Source organism: Dermacentor variabilis, chromosome 2 (assembly GCF_050947875.1).
Source record: "Dermacentor variabilis isolate Ectoservices chromosome 2, ASM5094787v1, whole genome shotgun sequence".
Classification (NCBI taxonomy): Eukaryota; Metazoa; Arthropoda; class Arachnida; order Ixodida; family Ixodidae; genus Dermacentor; species Dermacentor variabilis.
Window position 1 is genome coordinate 265,523,600 of NC_134569.1, and position 18,366 is coordinate 265,541,965.

Sequence of the window (18,366 nt, forward strand, 5' to 3'; positions counted from 1 at the left end):
GTAAATACATGTAAAAGGAGAATTCGTTTTTCTCGGCAACCACTGGAGCAAATTTGACGAGCTTTGTTGCATATTTAAAGAAAATTCAAATTTAGTGTCTGTTGGTTTCGTATTTTTCCTTTAGCTCATATTGTTTTTGTTTTCTAAATTGGCCAAAATTAGAAATTTTCGCAAGATGGTCATTGCACGCGAAACATCTCAGAGCCAAAAGTGAAGATCATTGATTATAATGAAAAAAATTGGGCTAAATGGCTATTATTCTCCAAAGTATTTTCGTCGAAAAGAAAAAGAAAATGTTGGTTGGAGGTACAAATCTTTATTCAGGTTTGAAATCATGCGCAGTAACAAATTTTCAGAAACAACAAAACCAGCTTTTAAGACGCCAGGAGAGAAGTAGACCGACACACGTGCGGACCTTCCTGCTTGAAGAACAGCCCAGCAAGGCATTCTGCTCACACGTAGAGGACTTATTTTATTCAGTGCCGCAATGCTGATTTGTTTGCAGCTGTGCGGGAGCTCATCGAAGAAAGCGGGTCACTTGCGCTCGATAACGCCTGCGGTATTCCTACTGATTTTTTCCCGGGAACTTGTAACCTTGAACTTATCGTTGAGGATTGTTGAATTTCTGTATGAACTGTTTGTGCAAAAGAATGGTATCTGCATAGGGTCCAGTGTGGCACCCGTCTTATGCCACATTTTTCTTTCAAACTTTGACAAAGCTCTTAGCAGCTCTTGAAATGACGATAGGGTAGTCAAGGTGTTCAGGCATGTTGATTATTTCTTGATCTTGTTAAACCTGAAGGAATCTTTGGAACTATAATCGGTCTCAAATGATATTGTTAGCTCATTTAAAGTGTGCACGAAGGCTTTATATTTTACGAAAGAACTGGCACCAGAAAATGCAATACGGTTTTTAAACTTAGAACTAAGCTTCTCTAACAATGGCCACGTCTGCTGGAAATATGCGCCTCGTACCCAGAAACAGCCTCTACGATTACAGTCATCGCACTCTAAACAAATGAAGAGTGGAAAAGCCACCCACTACATCAAGACTGCCCTCAATGGAAGCTGCCATAATTCATACTCAAAAGATTTTGCGCCAAAAAAGAACACACACAAGAAAGACGACGCCACCAGTATGCAAGATCACCAACTAGCCCAGATGTTAACTCTTCTAAAGCTGCCATCATTCAATGGAGCAAAGTTTTCATGAGGAGATGAAACGCCTTTAGGTGGCCGGCTTTCCTGAAACCATTTTCAAAGGAGTAGCCGCGACGAAACTCGAAGAATTGAAAAAAGAAACAGGAGGCAGAGCACGTAGCACTGACAGTTGAACCGTAAGCGAGTGGAAGTCATGCCCTACATCCACAAGATGTCCAACAATGTGAAAAAAGTTGCTGCAAGTCACGGCGTTCGGGTTGTGTTCTCGGTGCCATGCCAGATGTCAAGTCTATGTGCTAGGATAGAAAATTGTAAACCTAGGAGTGCCCTGCACTACCAGGCATAATTTCACAACTTGCATTGAAAATGTTGTTTATTGGATACCGTTTAAGTGTGGTCGCGTGTATACGGGCAAGACGGGGCGCTGTTTTAATATCCTCTTAAAAGACCACGAAACGGCCGTCACTTCAGGAGGGGGGGGGGGGCAGCCCCGCCTACTCATTGCCGACTAAGTGGCTGTTCACCTGTTCTACAACACACAGAAATTATTGGCAGGGGAACCAGGCGGTACGAACCAAAACTAGTTGAAGCGTACGATATCCGAAAACATGGTCACAATCCATGTGTTAATGTACCCTTGTTATTGCTGTCTAAGAAAGAGATAGCTTATTTAGAAAAATGTGGTTACTGGATGTCATTTTGGGTTTGTTGACAGTCACGTGGTATGTACGACTCATGCGCGCTCTGGCTGCTCTGCGAACTTTTGTGTGGTTGTTCGCATTAAACTTGTTGGCTAGTGCCAGCTTGTGTCTGACTACGTCTCTCCTGGTGTTGGGGTTTTAAAGGCTGGGTTCAATCGTTTCTCAAAGTATGTACCAACAGGCCCAGCAACAAGCTCTTCAACAAATTTTATTTTACAGCATTTAATTGTCATGCTTCTTTCATACGAAGTCATAATCGAATGCATTTTAGAAGTTCCCGTGTTATTTCGGTTCAGGGAAACAGCTATAAAAGTTGAGTTTTCGTAAACTTTTTTGCATAAACTGCGTTATTTTTTTTCAGCTACAACAATTTGTTTCCTTTCCTGCACGTTTTCTCCCTATTTGCAGAATATCAAATTACTATAACTTATATATTTTTAGAAATATATTAGTGGAGACCCTGCAGATAAAGAAATGTCAGACAGCTCAATATACGCACCGACGTCTTAGCTTGTTATTTAGACATTTTCGTTCGACTAAATTGTGTCTGAACCGAGAAAACAATTTTTGAAGTCAACAACCAAAATCACCAGTGGGCACACTGCCGCAGCTCTCCACGTCGTCTGCTCAACGACGCCTGCGCATAGTCGTCTGCTCTTCTGCTAGTCGTCTGCTCTTCTCGTAGTCTGTCGCCCAGCACACGGCGGCTAGTACACAGGGGGGATCATCTTTAATTTTTATGGGATTTTTTAAAATCGCATGTTGCAGATACCATAAATATAGTCCTTGAGCTGGATTACATGCATCAAAAATCTAAACGCATATTAAACGAATAAAGTAACATTCACTGACTTCCTAATTGAGTATTATGCGGCACATATTGAAATTTATAAATTGTAGCGGGTGAGATTGTCCGACGTATTCAACTAGAATGAATTTCGAGAATGACACCGACTTCGAGATATTTCCCAAATTACGGGAGGAAACAGTTACTTTCCTGCTTAAATGCATAAAAGAGAGTTTCGTTATACAATTAAGGAGGCCATAGGTGAATTTTTAGAATCTGAATTTGAATTTTCAATTGTGCATGTCTTGAAACTGGTAGATTGTGGAAATTCATCGTCGGTTGTGCGGTTCGTGGATCGCGATTAATTATTAATGGTTTCTCCGGGGCGGCATGTCGTTCGCCCATCGAGTATAGTGGGTGAACGGGTCCGAGTGCGCTGTTGTGGCAACAGCGCGGCCGATAAAGACACGCTGAGTTCCCTCTGCCAACGCGGCTGCCTTGAGTTCGTTGTCGCTGATGTCTGCGAGTGCACATCGCTTTTTGTATTCCTTCTACACATTCACCAAACATTTCCCATATTCAAGAAGCCTTCGAGCGCAGCCTTCCACGTGGGATTTGCCAAAGTGGTGCATTTGTTTACCTCTACAGCTTCAGATCGCTGTAAGCTTCGGTTATTGCAGAAACGGCGCATCGCTTATGTGAAATAATCTCAAAATGTAGCGAAAGATACAGACGAGTCAGTATGAGTGGCCGAGTCCCTTAAACAATTGTAACTGTGATCCAGACACATATATATTACGAGCTGATACTAATGATTCTCGCTTTTGTTTAACTACTTACATACTGCATACTTACAGTTTGCGCGTGCTATAAAGTATTATTAAAGACAACTGTGCTCGGCATAACTGCTCACTTATATGCCGTGTAGTTCTCTCGCAAAAAGGCGGATGCCATCGCTGACACCGTTGGCAACTGAGCGTGTTTATGCTGCTGTATCGAATGCACTGTCTCTCCTTTCCTGTTTGACGCAGAGGTAAACAATGCTTCTTTGGAATTAAGAAATGTCAGCATAACAACACACACAGACCCACCATCTACAGGAATGCGACCGGCAGCGTTCGGGTACGGTGACCAAAGTACAATATGTTGGCACAACACTGTGTCACTGCTTGCGGCTTATTGTGTGCGTGCAGTGCGAAGTGAAGAGTAGTTATCACATCGCTATAGGACCGCAACCTTAATATAAGAGCGGTTTCATCGGAAGCGGGTGCACGAACTCGACGGGCTCAGTCCTAACCCAGACTTCGCTAAACAGGATCAACATTGACTCAAACTTCCCGTGCACGGCTTGAGAGGACTGAAGCTCGTGCATTTCAACTTCGAAGGCATGTCGACGTATTTTGAGCGCGAATATATTATATTTACAAGTGAATGAGCTGCAGCTATTACGTTGTCGGTTCGACGGCTGATCACGTAGAGTTCGGTCACGCTTTCACGGCCGTCACGCTGATTTTATCGGTGCTGTTGACATGAAAGCCCGTCGAGCTATATGACAACTCACACCCGTCCGTTGCGTCGTTGTCGGCCTATTACGATCAAATGGTCTCAGTGACACAGTGCTGAATAGTCGGCCAATTGTCCGAGTCAGCGTTTTGTCGGTCTCGTACAGACCAATTGTTAACCACGCCTTAAAACAGTACATGAAGTCAGGCACGCGCTGCCACCACCAGCAACAGTGGGCCGGCGCTGCAAGAAGACTGCGTCAGCAATGTGTTTTTGAAGTGTCGCCCAAGTATAACGCAGGGGTTTATCGATAAATTTGACAGCCGTCAATGCAAGGCGGCAACTGCGTGGTTCACGGTGCAGTCCGGATGAAGCCCTGGCACTTTTCTGTTTCAAAGTGGAGTTGCAGTCTTACGTACGTTTTTGCCACCGCACCGACGTCGAACTACTAGTAGAGTTTCAATGCGGTACATGGCACGAGCGTTTGCAAAAGCGCGTCCAAGAGCTATATTTTTTTTATTCTTCCGGGGTACCTTCTCCCGATATAAGGCCGCGCCGCCGCGCGCGCCCGTCCCTTACAAAACGTTTCGCGACTAATCCGCTAGGGCGGGGCGCATGCGCCGTCGCGCCGTGAAAGAGGCGGATTGATGTATGAAAGCCGACGCACTTGACCCGTTGATCCGATTTTCGACGATCGCTGACTGTGTTCGCCGCTCTCGTTGTGGTTTAAGTGTTAGCCTGTTTTGTGGGCACAGGTTCCCCCAATAAAAGCTAGTTTTGCCTTTCACAGTATTACTACTGTGTTCTTTGACGTCACGACCACGTGACATCTGGTGGAAGTGCTTTGCGTTCATACACCGGACGCCCCCACAAAGCCGTGACCCAAGCCCACACGCGGAAGACAACATCAACGTCGCCAAGAACCAGCGAGGTAGCCGCAGGCTGCAAGGACTGACCCCGGAGCACGGACTTTTGCCTGAGACGACCAGAAAGATCGCCACCAAGTCTACCGCAATGGCAGCCCCAGCGTTCCCCGTCATGCTGCAGCAGCCCAGGGAGCCTGCGACGTTACGCGGTTCAACGTTCGAAGACTCGGAATGCTGGCTAGAGACGTATGAGAGAGTCGCTACATTTAACAACTGGAACAGCTACGATAAACTGTGACATGTCTTCTTCGTATTGGAAGACACGGCCAGCACGTGGTTCCAGAACCGAGAAGCCCCCTTAACGACCTGGGAACTATTCCGAAGCGGCTTCCTGCAGACATTCGCAAGCGTTGTACGCCGAGAACGAGCCCAAGCGCTGATAGAAACCCGGGTGCAGCTACCTAATGAGACAACCACGATCTTCACAGAGGAAGTGGACCGTCTATTCCACCACGCCGACCCTGAAATGCCCGAGGAGAAGAAATCCCGCCTACTCATGCATGGTGTGAAGGAGAAACTTTTTGCCGGAATGGTACGAAGCCCACCGAAGACAGTCGACGAGTTTCTACACGAGGCCACCAGCATCGAGAAGACACACGAGATGCGAAACCGGCAATTCGACCGCCGCACGAACTCGACAAAATACGCAGGAGTTCAGTCACTGGCCACCGACGACCTATGCGAGACTATCCGAGTGGTCGTGCGGGAGGAGCTACAGAAGCAGTTCCCATCATCACAGCCTCAAGTGGCTTCGATTGCCGACGTCGTACGTGAGCAGCTCCAACAACAACTCGGAGTAGCCCCTGAATCACCGCAGCCTCAGCCGCAAGTGATGACTTACGCCGCCGTCGCCCGCCGTCAGGGTCCCCCAACACGACCACTCCAGGGCCCCGTAACGCCGCAAATCCGTCGACCACCACCACCGCCGCCAGCACGCCCACCCGTCGCCCAGCGCAGCTACCTCAGGAAGACAGACGTTTGGCGCGCTCCTGACCACCGCCCGCAATGCGACCACTGCGGAGAAGCGGGTCACGCCTAGTGACGATGCCCTTACCGGGAGATGGCACTGCGAGGTTTCGCCGTCAACGCACCGCGCCTACAGCAAGGTAACCGCCCTCGCGATATCGCCGATTACCTCGCCGCTACTCAGTGGAGCTCTTGACGACCGTGGCGTTCACCATTACTAGGCCGCTACCTGTCAGCGCAGCGCCGACCATACACTAGCCCAGCCCGGGGCCTGTCAGCGAGCCCATATCCGGAAAACTAAAAGCAGCAACCGATGGAGATGCGGTTGCTGTTCGTCGAACTGACGAAGATCCTCCGCCACCGACGAAGACGACGAAGAAACCATCTCGACGACCTAATGACGACACGCCACCGTCCCGATGAAGTCTGGAAGCAAACAATACGACGACGAAAGAGGACCTGGCGATGCGACGTTCCAGCTTCAGTTCAACATGACGCTGCCGTGATCCGACGCTGAGACCTAACTGCAACGCCAGACAAAGAACCACCGAGCTCAACGTGCTTCTAGACGGCCACACAGTTACCGCCTTAGTGGACACAGGTTGCGATTACTCCATAATGAGTGGACAAATCGCCGCCCAGTTGAAGAAAGTTAAAAGAGCATGGGAAGGCCCTCAAATTCGGACTGCTTGAGGACACCTCATCACGCCTACTGCAATCTGCAAGGCAAGCGGCCGTGGTTTTGTTGTCGTTCTTCTGTGTGTTGTTTTTGTGGCAAATCTTTTCAGTATGCATGATCACCAAGTAGCCCAGCAGTTAACTCTTCTCAAGAATATCCGTTCATGACTGGACTTACCCTGCGACCTTCGTTACCCTCCAACAGTGTTCACGAGACGTCATTCTCGTCATGGACTTCCTGAACCAACTCGGCGCAATCATAGACCTGAAGTCAAAATCGATAAGTCTGTCGGAAGATCGAGCGATACCGCCTGAGAGCCCTCGTCGTCACCACGCCTTGAGTGCGCTCGAAGATCATGTGAGCATCCCGCTTCGCTCGAACATGGTTATTTCGGTCGGCACAGAAATATCCGCTGACGTAGAAAGTGTCATCGAAGGCGACCAACGTCTACTGCTCGACCATGAAATTTGCGTCGCTAGAGGGATGGCTCGACTGCACGGAGGAAACACGAAACTGTTGCTGACAAACTTCAGCCACGAGTTCAAGGGCACGACGATCGCACACATCGAGGAAATTCTGGAAACCAGCAATGCGTTTGTCCTCTCGGATTCGGCCGTATGTACCCCGACGACCGTAGTTCCCGAACCAGACTTCGACATAAATCCAAGTCTTCGCATGATTAAGCAACAACAAGTGAGAAGCTTACTTCGACGATACAAAGAGTGCTTTTCGACGTCATCAAGGATTCGACAAACACCAGTCGCCAAGAATCGCATAATCACCGAGGAGTGCGCTCGACCACTCCGCCAGAGCCCTCACCGAGTTTCGCCGCGAGAACGTGCAGCTATAAAAGAACAAGACGACGAAATGCTGCGCGACGACATCATCCAGCAGTCAAAAAGCCCTTGGGCATCCCCTATTGTCCTGGTAAAGAAAAAAAACGGAACCCTACGTTTCTGCGTCGATTATTGTCGTCTGAAAAAGCTCACGAAGAAGGACGTATACCCCCTCCCACGGATAGACGGCGCATTTTATCGGCTCTGCAACGCTAAATATTTCTTGTCGATGGACCTCAAGTCTGGCCATTGGCAAATAGAACTCGACGAAAGAAATCGCGAAAAGACAGACAGGCAGGCCCGGAACTAAAAGGCCTCGTCGTATATTTGTAAAGGCACACCGACGTTGTCCCGAGGGCATTTAAGCGAGGATTATCTTCCTTCACGCTTCAAAACAGTCTACTCGTGAAGAACTGCTCACCAGTCCGCTCTAACTACCTTCTTGTTGTTCCATCGTCGCTTGCGTCCAAAGTACTGCGCGCCCTACATGACGATCTGACCGCTGGGCACCTCGGCTTCTCCCGGACGCTATCGAGGATACAAGAAAGGTATTACTGGCCGCGCCTAACCGCCGAAGTTGCCCGTGACGTCAAGATATGCCGAGACTGTCAGCGACACAAGACACCACCCACATGGCCAGCCGGACTACTACAGCCGATCAAGCCCCCTTGCCGACCTTTTAAGCAGATCGGGATGGACTTGTTGGGACCTTTTCCGACGTCAACGTCCGGAAATAAGTGGATCATCGTGGCGACCGACTACTTCACCCTCTGAAACTAAAGCTCTGCAGAAAGGCCGGGCAAGCGAAGTGGCAAAATTTCTCGTCGAAAGCATTCTGCCGCAACATGGATCCCAGAAGTCCTCATCACCGACAGAGGAACGGCCTTTACAGAGGAGCTCACCCAAGCCATTCTTTAGTACAGTCAGACAAGGCACAGGAGGACAACTGCCTACCGCCCACAGACGAATGGTCTTACAGAGCGCCTGAATAAAACCCTCGCCGACATGCTAGCAATGTACCTCGACGTCGAACAGAAGACCTAGGATGCCGTCCTGCCGTATGTAACCTTCGCTTACACCACGGCGGTGCAAGAAACAACACAGATCACGCCGTTCAAGTTGCTTTACGGCAGGAACCCGACGACGACGCTCGACGCCATGCTACCGCACGTCAGTGACGAGGAGAATCTTGACGTCACTACCTATCTCCAGCGTGCCGAAGAAGCCCGACAGCTCGCCCGCCTACGGATGAAGAACCAGCAGCGTACCGACTGCCGACACTACAACCTCCAACGACGCTTCGTCGAGTACCAGCCCGGTGGCCATGTTTGGGTTTGGACCCCAATACGTCGACGAGGACTCGGTGAGAAACTATTAGGACTTTATTTGGGAACCTACAAGATCATCCGACGTATTGGCGAACTGGACTATGAAGTCGTGCCAGACGGCATCTCGCAGTCACAGCGGCGCCGGGCACGATCTGAAGTGATCCACGTCGTGCGTCTCAAGCCCTGTTACTCCCGCTGACGGTCTTCCTTATTTTAGAGCGCAGCTCTTTGGCGTCCGTTCCTGAGTTTCGCGTCGTCGTCGGCCTCGTAACCAGCTCCGCCCCCCTTTCATCCCCCCAGCGCTAGCAGCGACCGACTGATACCGCTGGATGCCGCTGACGCCGCTAGAGAGTCAAGATAACGTGACTGCATAGAACACCGTCGCCGCCATGCAGAAAGAGGAGGAAAGGGTCCTCCCCCTGTTCTTGTGTGGCGGATAGGGTGCTCTTCAGTTGCCGACGCGCCGGTTATTTCACGTAGGCCCCGGCACGTCGACGAATACGTGACCACCTTCCCACGGCTAGACCTGGTTCTTAGCGCTGCGGAAGCGAGGGTATCATATTGTTTGTGTCGGCATCGGCGGCGTTGTCCCTGAAACCAACTCCGCAGCTGGGGTTGACTCACTATCGGCGTCAGCGGCATCAGTCAGTCGCTGCTATCTCTTCCCTCCTCCCTTTATCGTGTTGTCCGCTTGCTGCGCGCGCTTCTGCCCCCATCGTTTGCCGCTGGGTGTACACGCCGCCCCCCTCCCCCCTCTTCCTGCGAGTCTCCGTTTGTCAAAGCGCCGGCTCGAACTTAATTCCTTTCTTCGCTCCTCCTCCAATGCAACCCCTGTGCGGTGGCAATCAGAGGGCCAGATCGGTGGCGGCGGATCTGTATATGTGCACCGCCCGAGCCGAAATTGCCGCTGCCGTTCGCCCTGTGCTGTGGCAATCAGAGAGCCAGATCGGTGGCGGCGGATCTGTATATGTGCACCGCCCGAGCCGAAATTGCCGCTGCCGTTCGCCACTGCGAAATTATCTGCCAGTTCTTTCTGAGCCATGAGCGAGACGACCGATGGAAGTCCTCCTTCTGCTGCTGCTGCTGCTGCTGCTAAACGAGCTGCCAGAGCAGAGGCCCAGCGCCGTCGCCGTCAGAATCCAGAGGTGCGTGCCGCCGAAGCAGAAGCTTACCTAGTGGAGTCTTTGTTAAAGGAATACGTGTGAAAAATAAAAAAAAAATTCTGCGATAGCGCATACATGTGTTGCTCGATTTCTTTGCCTCAATCTATCGAAAAGGTGAAACAGCTTATTTGCTGCGCTCAAATTTCGCATTAGGAAGTAACGTAATCGTCGGTAATTTTTTTTTCTTTCCTTCCTTTCTCGAACAGTTGGTTAGGCAATCAGGTTAGCGTCTCTTTCCTCTGCCCATCCATCTTCTCTTTCTTGCTCTCAATAAACAGTCTTAGTATAAGGGAGGGTGCTTGCCTTACAGCGTTATGGTACGTCCACACTAGCGACAAAAACGCGCGCGACACACCGCGCGCGGCGAGCGGTGCTGTCGCGCGCGGCAAGATTCACGAAAAGCGGCAGCAACGCGCGGCAAACGCGCGAATTGGTGCGAGACCCATTTTTCGCGGCAGACGCAAAACGACTACCAATCAGAAGCGAGCCGCTTTACGAGCCGCGCTGTTGTGGCGCCACCTGTCGCATAAGCAAAGTATCATAATCTATGGGCTCTGAGAATGAACAGTGACACGCGCGCCGTAAAATCTCAGAGGCCATTTCCAGTCAAGGGGGCTGTTTTTTGTTTTCTTTGCTACGAGTGCTTTTCTTTATTACTTTCGTTTGTTTGCAGCCCCGGGTCTTTGTTTTTAAAAGGGCGGCACTGACACGTGTACTTGTCTTTATCGGGCGGCACGTTTCACCGCTTATCAACTGTTATCGCACAGCGCAGGACGCGCTTGCATGTGTGGAAAGTTTCTAGAATGTTATCGGTGGTTCCATCCGCTGTCGTGACGAAAACTTGTGTAATCTGATTGCATGTGTGCGCGACGCGAATATTCTAGAACTTTGCGGAAGGCGCGAGGGTCCCAGCCATTAGTCTGGAACATTCGACGATTGATGTATATAAGCCGACGCTCTCGACCCGTTCATCAGATTTTCAGCGATCGCAGACTGTGTTCGTCGCTCTCGTTGTGCTTTAAGTGTTAGCCCGTTTTGTGGGCACAGGTTCGCTCAATAAAAGCTAATTTGCCTATCTCAGTATTGCTACTGTGTGCTTTGATGTCACGACCACATGAGATACATACATATATTATATATATATATATATATATATACATACATATATATATATATATATATATATATATATATATATATATATATATTGCTACGGGATAGTATTTCCAATGACGAAGAGCCGAGCAGCGAGAAAACCACGACGACGATTAGAAGCTAGCGCGGGCTGTTGCCTCTTGGCCAACTGCGGTGTATTGCCTTGTAAATATACTTGTAAATAGCTTTTCGTCGGTGTCTTCCTACGTACCATATCTTGTGGAGGTGGACGTTCCCTGCACCTCGTCACGGAGCTTCGCAGTGGATGGTACGTCGAGCCTTCCTTCATGGCTCCCGGCGACGACAACCCGACCCCGCCGGCTCCGACACCTGCTGCCACTTCGACGACCTACATCACCCTCTCCGCTCCCCGTGATCCTGTCGTATTCTCGGCAAAAGATGGGGAAGACGTCGAGGACTGTATCAGCCTGTACGAACACGTCAGCCGCAATAACCGGTGGGACCCTACTATTATGCTCGCCAACGTAGTCTTTTACCTCGGTGGCACACCTAGAGTTTGGTATCGGACGCACGAAGATGAGCTGACCAGTTGGGATTTCCTTAAGCAAAAGCTTCGAGACTTGTTCGGCAACCCCTAGGGTCACCAACTTGCCGTGCAGAAGGCGCTTTCCGGTCGTGTGCAGACGTCAACGGAGTCCTACGTCACGTACATTCAGGACGTCTTGGCTCTGTGCCGCAAAGTTGACGCACATATGACTGAGTCCGACAAGGTCTCCCACATCCTCAAAGGCATTGCCGATGACGCCTTCAACTTGCTCGTATTTAACAACGTGGCGACGGTGGATGCAGTTATAAAAGAGTGCCGCCGCCTGGAACTCGCTAAAAGCCGACGTATCGACCAACAGTTTGCCCATCTACCCAACACCCCAGCGACATCTTCCTGTGATGACGCTCCTCGTCCCAACACTGGCGATGTTACCAGGATTGTCCGGCGTGAGATCGAGGCCGCCTATCCAGCTGCGTTCGACTCCAGCCCCTTCAATGCACCTGCAGTCACTGTTTCCCTGATCCAGGCAGTTGTCCGCCAGGAGTTTGCCAACATGGGTATTCACACCATCTGCTCAGCCCCTCGCCCAGATACCCACCCGGCTTCTTCGATTCCACCCCGTCCCGCACCTCCTTACCCACCACGTTTCCGCAACCCCTCTGAATGGCGCACTGCACCGAGAAGCCAATGTGTTTTCACTGCCATCGAATTGGGCACATTTCTCGGCACTGTCGCAGTCGCTGGAGTTCCACGAACCAGTCTACATATATTGCCTACTATCGCCCCCCAGGTGGCCTTTCTCGTCCCTATGATACCCGCTCAGATAATGCTACCACCGATTCTCCTGCGCCGAACCGCCCCTATTCTCGTTCGCCTTCGCCCCAACGACGACAATCTCACTCCCCCCAGCCCCGTCGCATCTATTGGCCGACTCCCTTCGGACGCCGCTCCCAGCCGGAAACCTAGACGATGCAGCACCTCGAGGTGACGCTGCATTGCTCCCTACGCCGCCAAATCCTCTCCTGACGTTGCCCACTCATCTGAACCTTCTTGACGTGGAAGTCGACGGTGTTCCTGTATCTGCTCTCATAGACAATGGGGCGCATTTGTCGGTAATGAGCGCTGACCTTCTTAACCGGCTGAGGAAAATAATCACGCCCGCCACGACGCCTGTTGTCCATGTCGCCGATGGCGGAAGAGCCCCTGTAATTGGTATGTGTGAAGCCCGCGTCTCCTTCACCGATTGCTCCAACACCGTGCTATTCACAGTCATCGTTCACTGTCCCCACGACATCATCCTCGGCCTAGACTTCCTCTCCACACATTCTGCTCTCATCGATTGCTCCGCCAGTACTCGCCGCCTCTACCTGCCTGTTCTGGATCCCGCTGAACAATACCCTACTCACCTAAGTTCCGTCGACTTCGTTCGCTTGCCACCTTCGGCACTGACTTACGTTGACTTCGTGTCATCCCCACCAGTGCCCGACGGTCACTACATCGCGGCTCCTATGCAAGACGTACTCCTTACACACGGGATCACAGTACCTCATACAGTTTTATCTTTACGTCAAATTGCGTCTGCCTGCCAGTGGTCAATTTTGGCTTGACGACACAAGTGCTGCCACGCAGGATGTCTCTGGCCCAACTTTGCTCATTCGAGGATCACTCTTTAGCATCGATTTCAGTAGACGACAATTCAACCGATCCTCCTCTACCATCGCAGTCGGCAACTTGTACCATCGCCAACTTACAGAAAATGACTGCACCCGGACATGCCGTCCGAGCACGCTCGTGCGCTCTACCGCGTTCTGATTTCCTACCAAGATATTTTTGACTTTAACAATCGTCCTTTGGCCCAAACAACAGCTGTAAAACGTCGCATTAATACCTGCGATGCCCCTCCTATTCATCGCAGCCCGCATCGAGTATCACCGGCTGAGCGTCAAGTTATTCACACTGAAGTTAGCAAAATGCTTGCCAAGAACATGAACGGTCATGTAGTCCATGGGCGTCACCTGTTGTGCTGGTAAAAAAGAAGGATGGCTCATGGCGCTTTTGCGTGGATTATCGGCCCCTTAACAGGGTTACCAAAAAGGACGTGTATCCCCTACCTCGGATTGATGACGCCCTTGACTGCCTCCACGGTGCTCGCTATTTCTCCTCTATTGACCTTCCCTCCGGCTATTGGCAGGTTGCCGTGGACAATCTCGACGGCGAGAAGACTGCCTTTGTAACACCCGACGGTCTTTATCAATTCAAGGAGATGCCGTTCGGCCTATGTAACGCTCCTGCCACTTTTGAACGCATGATGGACTCCCTTCTTCACGGTTTCAAATCGTCCACATGCCTGTTCTACTTGCACGACGTTATAGTATTCTCCCCAACATTTTCTACGCACATCAAGCGCCTCTCAGCAGTCCTTGACGTTTTTCGGCGAGCCGGTCTGCAACTCAACGCATCGAAGTGCCAATTCGGTCGTCGCCAGATTACCGTCCTTGGACATCTCGTTGACGCGAACGGAGTGCAACCGGACCCAGGCAAGATCCATGCTGTTACGCACTTCCCTGTTCCGCAATGTGTCAATGATGTGCGCAGCTTCATCGGCCTTTGCTCGTACTTCTGCCGTTTCATGGAAAATTTCGCGGCCATAGCACGACCACTAACCGAGCTTTTGAAAAAAGACGCCCCTTTCCAGTGGGGCGATAACGAGGCCTCTGAATTCTCGTTTCCAATCGACCTTCTCACAATGCCTCCCGTTCTGGCCCATTTCGATCCTTGTGCGCCTACCAAAGTCCGTACTGATGCCAGCGGTCACGGAATTGGCGCAGTATTGGCACAACGCCAGCGTAGCCACTACCGTGTTATCGCTTACGCCAGCAGGCTCCTCTCGCCCGCGGAGCGCAACTATTCCATCACTGAGCGTGAGTGTCTGGCCCTAGTTTGGGCGGTGGCGAAGTTCCGCCCATACTTATATGGCCGACTCTTTTCCGTTATCGGAGACCATCATGCGCTTTGTTGGTTATGCTCATTCAAAGACCCTACGCAAGACTTGGTCGCTGGGCCTTGCGCCTCCAAGAATATTCGTTCTCTGTCACCTACAAATCCGGCCGACTACACAAGGACGCTGACTGCCTGTCTCGCTACCCGGTAGACGAGCCTGACGACGCCGACAGTAGTACCACCGACTGCATTTTCTCTGTGTCTGCCTTCACTAAAATCGCCGATGAGCAGTACCGAGACCTATCGCTGCGAGTACTCATCGAGCGTCTGCGCTCTACTCCTACCGACGCATCTGTTCGCCGATATGTCCTCCAGGGCGGCATTCTGTACTGAAGGAACTTCCTCCCTGATGACCCTGATCCTCTTCTTGTCGGGCGAAAACATCTACGACAGACTGTGCTCTTTGAGATGCACGACGCACCCAATGCAGGAAATCTTGGGGTAACCCGCACGTACGACCGCGTCTACCGCCGCTTCTATTGGCCTGGTCTCGCTCACTCCGTCCGACGCTATGTTGCTGCCTGTGATCCCTGCAAGCGTCGCAAAACACCTCAGGTGCTACCTTCCGGTCATCTCCAGCCGATCACCGTCCCTGTGGAACCGTTCTTTCATGTTGGATTAGACCTCCTCGGTCCCTTTCCCACGTCATCCACTGGGAACAAATGGTAGCCGTCGCAACTGATTACGCTAGCCGATACGCTATCACGCGGGCTCTCCCTACCAGTTGCGCCACTGACGTCGCGGACTTTCTCTTGCGTGACATTATCTTAGCGCATGGCGCCCCGCGACAGCTGCTTACTGACCGTGGTCGTAACTTCCTCTCGAAAGTTATCGCCGACATTGTGCGTTCCTGCTCTATTCAACACAAGCTGAATACCTCATACCATCCTCAAACCAATGGCCTGACAGAGCGGTTAAACCGTACTCTTACCGACATGCTGTCCAAGTACGTTTCGAAGGTGGTGGTGGTGGTGGTGGTGAAAACTTTTAATTGCTGCAAGAGAGTTTGGGAGCCACAGAGTGGCCCCGCTACATGGTCGGCGTCCCTAGTCCGGGACATCGCATGACAATGCCCCGTCTCTCGCCCGTTTCACCAGAGCCCTTTGGGACTCAAGCGAGGAGCAGTTGAGGAGGGCAGTCTCCCATGCCTCTCTGGAAGGGGCAGGGGAAGGGGGGAGGTGGGGATTTTGAGTACATGCCCACACCATGTGGAAGATATCACAGGTCTCCCCACAGTGCGGGCATCGCCCATCCGTGTTAGGATCGTAATGCTTTAAGATTGCAGGACAGAGCAGAGTACCTGTCTGCAGGCGCCTTAAAGTTCGCTCCTCCGTCTTACTCAGCCCCTTGGCAGGGGCCGGGAAAAGGCGGTGGTAGTCGCTATAATGTGTTATTATTTCCCTGAATCGCAGCAGCGGCTGGTTAGTCTCCGAGCCAGAAGAGCTGGGATGAGGAGCCCGGTAAATAAGCGCTCGGGCAGCCGCGTCAGCGGCCTCATTACCTCGTACGCCCTGATGGCCAGGAGCCCAAATTATTTTTTTCGGTGTTGGATCAGTGGCAGTCCGTCTTATAATGCAAGCAGCTAAGGGGGAGATCTCTCCAGCCAAGTAATGATCACATGCTTGTCGGGAGTCCGTAATGATGATTCTCGAATTGGCGTGGGCGGCAGCAAGCGCTATCGCTACTTCCTCGGCTCGCATTGAATTCGGGGCTCGAAAAGAGAGTCCATCGACGTGCATTTCCTGGTGAACAACAGCGGCCGTGTAAAATCCCGTGGGCGACGGCCCTGCTACGTCTACATAATATACACCGGGTCGGGAGCCGTGTTGTCTCTCAAGAGCCCGAGCCCGCGCTTGTCGTCTGTTTTCGTGCATGTCAGTGTCCATGTTACGGGGGAGCGGGGAGACCCAGAGCATATGGCGCCACAGTACTGGGATACGCTCCGTCTCCTCTGGAGTGCAGTCGTGTTGTATGTGTAAGCGGTTTAGCAGGCGGCGCCCAGGGGCCGTCTGCATGAGCCGCGTGTATTGGTTCACGAGGTGGGCCTCCCGCAGCTCCTGGTAGGAGTTTAGCACCCCCAATGCCTTCAGTTTGGCATTAGAGGTAGCTACCGGGAGATCCAGGGCTCGCTTAGTTGCCTTGCGGATGATGGCGTCTATTCGCGCCTCGTCTTGCTTAGTAGTGCGGAGATATGGCACGGCGTAGAGGATCCGGCTAGTCACGAAGGCATAGACGAGCCGAAGCGCGTCCCTGCCTCGCAGACCGCCCCGCTTGTTGGAAACGCGGCGGATCATACGCCCTACCTGTTCGCCTACTCTCTTGAGTTTCACAATGGTGGAGTCCGGTCTGAGTCTGTGGTGAATGAAAAGGCCCAGAATACGGAGCTCCTCCACCTCTCTAATAGGACCTCCTGATAGAGAGATGTGAATTGCTGTCCTATCCTTTGGTTTCGCTCTGACATGCAGAAGCTCTGATTTCGTTGGAGCACATTGGAGCCCACAGTCCATAGCATACGCATCGACTATGGAAGCGGCCTGCTGAAGGCGGGCCTCCATGTCCCCTAGGCTCCCCTCAGTGGTCCAAATTGTAATGTCATCTGCATATAACGCGTGTTGAATGCCTTCCACCCGGGCCAGTTGGCTTGGGAGGCGCATCATAGCTATGTTGAACAGGAGCGGTGATAACACCGCTCCCTGAGGGGTACCCCGTGTTCCCATCATGTAAGGGCCGTATTCCTCGCCCTCAATCCGAAGGAAGGCCTGGCGATTAGTCAAGAAATCTCTTACATACGCGTAGGCCCTAGCCGCACAATCGGTAGAACTCAAGTTGGCCAGGATGCTTCCGTGTTTAACATTGTCGAAAGCCCCATTCAGATCAAGGGCGAGGATGGCTTTGTCATTGTGTTGCATAGTTGTGGGTCGTATTACATCCCTGTGCAGCTGGAGAAGGACATCCTGTGCAGACATGTGGGGGCGAAACCCGAACAGGGTGACTGCAAAGAAGCCCTTACTCTCCAGGCATGGAGAGAGGCGATCCCGAACCATCGTCTCCATAAGCTTGCCCGCACATGAGGTCAGTGATATGGGCCTCAGGTTGTCCGTATTCACGGCCTTACCTGTTTTAGGGATAAACGTCACAAGTGACGTTTTCCACTCGGGAGGGAGTGGACGCCCGTCCCAGATCTGGTTGATGTATTCTAATAAATGGAGGTAGGCTGGGTCCGGTAGGTTCGCCAACAGGTTCACTGTTATGCGATCCCGTCCCGGAGCCGTACCCCGGCGCATTCTTGCTAAGGCCGCCTTAAGGTCGTGTAACTCAAAAGTGGCATCAAGTGTTTCATTAGGCCTGCCAGAGTATATGTACTCAGGCCCAGGCGGGTCCTCCGTACGACAGAGATATCTGTCGCACAGAGTGTCCGCAAGTTGCGCCGTCGTACCTTGATACCCTTGCAGAGCCCGCCGGAGCTGCTTTTGCGTCTCCACTCTCGTTTGGGAGGGGTCGATTAGACAGCGAAAGAGACGCCACGTCCCCTTCGAGCTCATCTGATGAGCTGCGGCGTCGCAGCGTGCTATCCAATTTGAATCTGAGAGTTCGGCAGCATACGCTGCAGCCTGCTCTGTGAGTTTGGCTATGCGGTCGCGTAATTTGCGATT

General features: G+C 51.6%; 2 protein-coding genes across 3 annotated transcripts in view; both read right to left on the bottom strand.

Moving 5' to 3' along the window:
• The window catches only part of LOC142573285 (uncharacterized), a 533,382-nt gene that overhangs the window by 17,585 nt on the left and 497,431 nt on the right, over nucleotides 1-18,366 (bottom strand). The gene's annotated exons all lie outside the window — the stretch shown is intronic.
• On the bottom strand, nucleotides 15,678-17,566 carry LOC142573284 (uncharacterized). The gene has a single exon (XM_075682920.1). The coding sequence runs from the start codon at nucleotides 17,431-17,433 to the stop codon at nucleotides 15,760-15,762; it is 1,674 nt and encodes a 557-aa protein (XP_075539035.1). The 5' UTR covers nucleotides 17,434-17,566; the 3' UTR covers nucleotides 15,678-15,759.